The sequence below is a fragment of the Chrysemys picta genome, chromosome 6 (genome assembly GCF_011386835.1).
Source record: "Chrysemys picta bellii isolate R12L10 chromosome 6, ASM1138683v2, whole genome shotgun sequence".
Lineage (NCBI taxonomy): Eukaryota > Metazoa > Chordata > Testudines > Emydidae > Chrysemys > Chrysemys picta.
Window position 1 is genome coordinate 45,849,232 of NC_088796.1, and position 7,048 is coordinate 45,856,279.

The 7,048-nt window shown below is 41.8% G+C and overlaps 1 protein-coding gene across 1 annotated transcript; it reads right to left on the bottom strand.

Moving 5' to 3' along the window:
- Positions 1-1,427: 1,427 nt before the first annotated feature.
- F2RL1 (F2R like trypsin receptor 1) lies at positions 1,428-6,980 on the bottom strand. Its single transcript, XM_005288288.4, has 2 exons — positions 6,840-6,980; positions 1,428-3,370 (listed from the first exon to the last, which is right to left on the bottom strand). The coding sequence occupies exons 1-2, from the start codon at positions 6,904-6,906 to the stop codon at positions 2,271-2,273; spliced, it is 1,167 nt and encodes a 388-aa protein (XP_005288345.1). The 5' UTR covers positions 6,907-6,980; the 3' UTR covers positions 1,428-2,270.
- Between the last annotated feature and the right edge of the window lie 68 nt (positions 6,981-7,048).

Consider the following 7,048-nt stretch of genomic DNA (forward strand, 5'->3'; position numbering starts at 1 on the left):
GTCACCAGGCAGTGACATACCTCAGAAATGTTCCTGTTAGGCAGGAGGTAACTGAATTCCATCTCCGTCTGGCCATTTGTGTATTGTATGCCTATTAGCACACTGAGCCAGGTGCAAATTGAGAGATTTCAAAATCTACAGGAAGAAACAAACAGCAGGGAGAAAGTCTATTTCTGAATAAACACAAAGGATTGGTCTGGTATATCTTAGGAGTCTGAAGAGACACTGGATCCTTCACCTTAGAGGCAAACTGATAACATGAAGGTCTCATGAAAGAAGGGTCACAGCCTGCCTGGCTGTACAGCACTGCAGAGATTTTAGGATGAGCTGTACTCTGCAAGACATGAAGATACTTGGTAATTAAGTCTAATATGCATGTTATGATTTGATATGTAACCATTTGTTCCCAATACTTCTACCTGAATTTGCTTTGCTAAATAAGACTTGTTTAGAATAAAATCATGTCTAAGTGCTGTGAGTTAAGCAGAGCGCTGGTCGTTAAACTGGTATGCTAGGGCAGTGTTTCTCAAAAGCTGTCCACTGTGGGCGTGTGCAGCCACCAGGGGCTTTTCTTGCAGCCACAGCCTCCTGGGTTGTGATTGTGTGGGAGGGCAAAGCAGCTGCCCCGCTCCCTGCCTTTTGCTCCTGGATGCCCTGCCTTGGTGTTGGTTGCTGGGGCTGCCAGCAGGGGTTGGGCCCTGCCTCCCTCTAGACACCTGGGGCACAAGGCTGCAGGAGCAGGCAACCGGTAAGTTCTCCACCTTCGCAGAGGTGGTGGGGCTCAGGCTTTGGCCCTCCAGACTCCCAGAGCCATCCCCTTACCCCCATTTCCGTATGGCTAGGCAGCTGGTTTGCTAAGATCACTTCCTATCATGCTGAACAGAGCGGTTTCTTTGTGCGCCCCTTTTGTCCATATCCAGTGGTTGTCCCATATATAGACTGTAAACTCCTTCAGGCATCTTTTGTTCTGTTTGTACAGAGGTTAGCAGCATGGGATCCTGGGTCCACCATTATATTGAAGTAGCACTTAAGAGCCGTAAACAGGCAGTACTACATAGATCTTTTCAGGCACTCAAGGAGAAGTAATGATTTTAAATTTAATCCTAACGCCAAGGCATCAACTGAACATAAGATCACTTTTACTCTGAAAAGCTGGTGGGTGGGTGATGCTATGTAGTATCCAAATTAAAAAAACAACAACAACTCTGTTCACCTATTCACATGCCTCCCATCAATAAAGTTTGCACTAATGAATTGTAGCATTAGGCAAATTTACTTAATTTTTACATCCGACTGCAGTATTGACAAACTCTATATTTTACTTAGGTTAAAAAAGGTTGTTGTTTTTTCCTAAAATCTGGTAATGCAAATCAGATCACTGACATATGAGTGTTAAACAGGAACACAAATGATGACTTCCAAACGTAGAAAGTTATAAAAAGTGACTTAATTTACATTATATATCTTAATACAAATGAAGTAGTATGTAAAAGTGAAAAAGCTACATGACATAATTCTACAAATACAGCATATTATGCCCCATTAAGATCACATATTGGCCAAAATCGTAGAAAACAGTTTGCCTCAGTATATATTCCTATCAAATAACAAGATTGCTATCTCACTGGTATCAGTTAGCAGTGAGATATAACCTAGTCAGTTAGTTTAATCTTATCAGGCTTCCTCAGTATTTGCAATAGCAGGAAAGTCCAATAGACAATATAAATTCTACTAAGCATAAGAAATTGACTTCCTCTGGTTTAAGAGGGTGCTCTTATTTACCCGCATTACTTTAATTGATCTTAATGGAGTTATGTCCAAAGGGACAGGGCCCTAAAGAAACAAGATACTTAAATTGTTTGTTTCTAGTATACAAAAATAGTATATAAAGTACAATAACCAAGTCATAAAAATAAAGCATCCTTCACTAAATTATCAAGAGTTAAATGCAGAAGTGATTAAAATAAAGGCACCATCCAACATTCCATAGGTATTAAAGCATTACAGAAGTTCTCTGCCATTTAGAGAATAAATACTGTTTTTTTAAACAGTATCTGAAACTCGGGATGGTGCTGCTTTTTCCATGCCATTCAATATTCACACGTGGAATTCACAGAGGTAAACAGTTGCCAGTTTTGAACTTAAAGTCTCAGTGTGGTTTAGTTCAGATGCTTGCTTCATATGCACTTATAAAAATAAGAGATTCACGTTATGCACAATAGGCTCACTGCTATATTAATAAATGTTCATTTTTCACGACAAGTGAAGATTTAGTAAGTTGTCTTAGTTGTGTTTGAACTGGAAGAATAAGAGTTGGATTTCTTAGGGTATCTACTTGATGAAAGAGAGACTTGCATCCTCTTCGCAGTTCGCACACTTCGGCAAAGGAAAGCATTTTTAAGGTTGTCTCTGAAGTCTTTTGAAACAAAATAATAGATGAATGGATCAATGCCACTGTTCAGAGTGGAAAGACACAACGCTGTTATATATGGGGCATACACGTGACTTTGGCCATAGTCCCTGATCAGAGAATAGTGCACTACAAGTAGAATATTACTAGGTATAAAACAGATAAGATATATGGATAGTACTGCAATAATGAGCTTGATTGCTCTTTTCCGTTTCTTTCCAATGTTTACATCTGTAATGGAGGCATTCAAAGTCTTAATCATTAGGATGTAGGCAACAGCCGTGAGAACAGCTGGGAATAAGAAGACTCCAATTGCTAGAGAAAGGAAATAATTAAACATGTCACGGGCCAATACACCCTGGGGCAACACATCGTGACAAGTAGTGATATTAAGATTTGAAATATATGCAGTTTGATCAACAAGGTACAATGGAATGGTGCTCAAGAAAATCAGTATCCATATGGCAATTGAAACTTTTAGTGCCAGTTCAGACTTCTTTCTTGAGTGTAGTATGGGGTTCACTATGACCCAGTACCTTTGCACACTGAGACATGTCATAAAAAGAATGGAGCAGTACATATTTCCATAAAAAAATCCAACGAGTACTTTGCAAAGTCCTTCACCATAGATCCAGTTGTTGCCATTTATATGGTATGCAATCTTCAGAGGGAACCAGAAGACAAACAGAAGATCTGCTAGTGCCAGGTTAACCATATAAATCACAGCTGGATGTTTCTTTTTTGTTCTGAAGAAAAAGACCCATAAAGCCATGGCATTGCTTGGTAAACCAATAAGAAACACAGTGATGTAGACTACAGGAAGGAAAACTGTAGTCAGTTTTCCAGTAAGGATTTTTGCAGCAAAGTCATCCACAGTATATGATTTTACAGAGGTATTTTTGGTTTCAACCTTTTGGCCAATAAAACTTCTTCCTTTTGTACGGTTGGACTGACTTCCCACTAAAGAGGAAGAAAGAGACAGATTAGTACAATGTCATTAAATAGATAGTCCAATCTATTCTAAACTATGAAGGGCATTAACAGAAAATAAAGTTAGCAACAATGCTTGAATCCAGTCATATTGTCCTTAGTTTTATCTCCCTCTCCTTTTAGCTTATTACCCTACAACGATGTAATTCCTTTATTACACCATATTTAAATGTTCAATTATTCAATGTCCATGCACAAATTCTCTTGGTTTTTTTTGGTGGAGGGTTAGATATTAGTAAATATTACTAATACCTAACCCTTTCAAGCCTACTTGAGTAAGTAGCTGAATCAAAGTAAACAAAGCTTGAGCCAATTGTACGTGAACAGAGGTGTGAACAGAGGCATGTCTACGTGAGGAAAATTAAAAACATAGCTATATCAACAGTTTTCCCCCATGTAGACAAGCCCCTAATTGCACTCAGTCTTCAGAGCAAGACAGGAAAGAAAACAAGAGTGTTAGTATTTGTAATACTGCTTGAAGATGGTCAAGCAGTAAGGGTGCTGCTAGCCTGAGACAGGGGAAACCGGAGTTCAATTCCCTACTCCATCACAAACTTCTTGTGTGAGTTACTTCCTCTCTCTATGCTTCAGTTCCCAATCTGTAAATACTTCCCAAAAGTGTTGTGAGGAGAACTACAATGAAGGGGGACTATACAAATACTTAAGTTAGAAACACAAATGTGAATATACCATTGCAAATCTCAGTTTACACAAGTGCAGCTTACCTAACACCACTGAACCATCCATATGAAAGTAAACTGCATTGCTGAAAGCCCTGCAGCATGTCAACAGTGTAACTCTACCAGTATGCTTCCTTCATTTATACTGAGGCATTGTCTACACTAGGGAAGAGTTTGCTGGTAAAACTTATATTGGTTACAGCTCCTTTGCTGGTATAGCTTATGCCATTTCCCTGAACAAAATAAGCTAACTGAATAACTGAATCTACACAAAGGCATTTGCTAGCATAGCTATGTCAGCTAAGGGTGTAAAGAGAATCATACTCATTAATGTCAACTGACACTAGTTACAGCAAGTTTTACTGGTGCAACTATTTTGGTTCAAAAAGTCATTTGTTAACCAAAGTAGTTACACTGATATGTTTGTTGCTTATTCCCATATGGTACTGATAACTAACTGCATTCACAGAAATGAGGTTGTTCTGATTACACTATAGATATACTTAAGCAGTACTTTTTTTTTTAAAACCATTAGACAAGTCCCGAGTTACTTGACAGTGTACATTTAAGAGTCAATTAATCGTACCATAGTTCAGCAGTTTTCAAACAACAGTGCAAGGTGCATAGTTGTCAAGTCTGTCAATCAGTAACCAGTTGGATGCATTATAAATTTCCTATTATGTTGTACATGTCCAGAGCTTTAAAAACTGCTACCATATAACAGAAATTAGAAAAGTGTTCATGTTTCTCATGTCAGTTTTCTACATTACTTTAAACTCCATGTTTTCCAATCCAACCATTGAATATCTATTTCAGAAGTGTGCACCCAACACTAGTATACATCAGTGCTAACAGTATACATCAGTGCTATCCATGTATGTGGTAAACATTCAATAGTGAATGGATGAGGTACAGATTTATATTAGAGGAGATACAGCATTTAAAAAGATCCTCTATAAAAAAAAGCTAATGCTTTAGTAATTTGTTACTTTTTTACTCAGACAAGTTAATAATCAAATATTCTGCATTTTATATTCAACATTCATTTTATGCAGAAACACAGAACCCAAATGTTAACTATCAAAGACAATTAAAAGTAATAGTAAAGGTCAGGGGAATAGTCATCAGTAGGCTCAGAATAGCTCAGTAGTTGTACATTACTTCTGAGGCCATTCAGCATCCAGAGAGAAACAGTGCATTTGCTTAAAGTAGTTGTCACACTGGGATAGGATGCTAATTGTATTTTCTACATATTGCACTATGCCTTTTGTATCTTAACTTTTCATAAAAATTGAGACTATCCCTCCTCCAAAAGACACACCAGATTTTCGCTGTGTAAAGTATTGAAGCACGCAAATGAAAATAATGAAACAAACTGTTTTTAAAACAGTTAAATTCTGGTTGTTATTAAAATAAAAAGTAGCAAAATGAAGGGCTCTGCTTACAAGAGACATAACTTTCTGATGTCAGTCATGTCAGAGACTCAACCTCAAGGGTTTTTTGTCTGTTTCATTGATTTGTACCTGAGAATCTAATTAAGTTAAAAGTGAATCTGATCCAATTTATGATAAACCATTTAACTTTCAAAAGGCACAGTGAGTCCATACCAAGTTTAAATTGGCTAACATTCATTTCAGAAATGATGTGTGAATGGGGAAGGGACATTTAGAGAAAATAGTTGATAACAATTGTGCATTATCCATGACTAATGGAGCTGGCCCATCCCTTGCCAGTGCTGTTGATTCATAGCTCCTCCTAGATCCCCAAATGCTGTGGCATCAGTGACCAGAAGTGCTTGGCTTCCATCTCCTTCCCTCCAAATAAAAACACAATTCTGTTTTGCAATACTTTCTCTCACGTTAAATTGCCACAGGAGTCCAAGTGCGTTACCTGCAGATTAGATAACTGCAGTGCACTCTGGTGCGTGGTGACCAGATGTCCCGATTTTATAGGGACAGTCCGGATAGTTAGGGCTTTTTTTAAAATATGGGCTCCTCTTACCCCCCAGCCCCTGTCCCGATTTTTCACACTTGCTGTCTGGTCACCCTGACCACAAAGACCACTCAAGCTACAGCTGGGGCAGAATGTAGCAGCTCGCTTCCATAGCGCATTATGTCCGAGTTTCAAAAACCGCATTGGCTTCCCATTTGCTGCTAAGGGCGATTTAAGGCGTTAATATTGATCTTCAAGTGTCTGGGACTTGACTTTAGATTGTGAGCAACCTGGGGGAGAGATCGTCCCTTCTCTGCCCGGAAAGCACCTAACAGAGGAAATAGCCCCCCAGCCACCCCCTGAGGGCCATCTTCCCTGCCTCTCTCCCCCCAATAACTGATCTGCAGGCCCGCTCAAGCGAATCACGCCGTACGTTTGACTGTCGGGGCCGCCGACCTCCGGGCAAGGGGCGTGGCCCGTGGCCGCAGTGGGGCGAGCCGTGGCTAGGATCCGCACCCGGGTGGTGCTAACGCCTGGTGGCGCCTATTTGGGGGGAGGGTCCCTGGGAGCGCCTCAGATCCCCGCGCCCACTGCTCCCCGGGGTCTCGGCTCCGTGTCCCGGCTGAGTCAGCCCAGCTCCGGGGAGGGGGGTGAATCTGGACCGATCGAGCCGAATTCCGGCTCCTCCCAACCTGCGCGGGGGTGGCGGTGCCAGACACCAGCAGCCCGGTCGCTGCGCTGCGCCCCGGCCACCTCCCCCACCCCTATGGCGGCGCGGCCCCGCTCCGCGCTGGCGGGGACGAGTCTCCCGGCCGCTCTCTTCTTACCTGAGGCGGACGCGGTCACAAGCGCCGCGCACAGGAGCAGCAGCTGCAGGCAGCGGCGCGCACCCATCTCCGGCCGGGACAGGCTGCGGCACAGACACTCCTCACGACAAGGACCTGCCTGCTGCTATGGGCTCGCGCTCCTCCGGCCGCCAGTTTCGCTGATACCTGCGAGGGGGCGGGGTCGAGCTGCCGTCAGGCAGGTGCCTCGA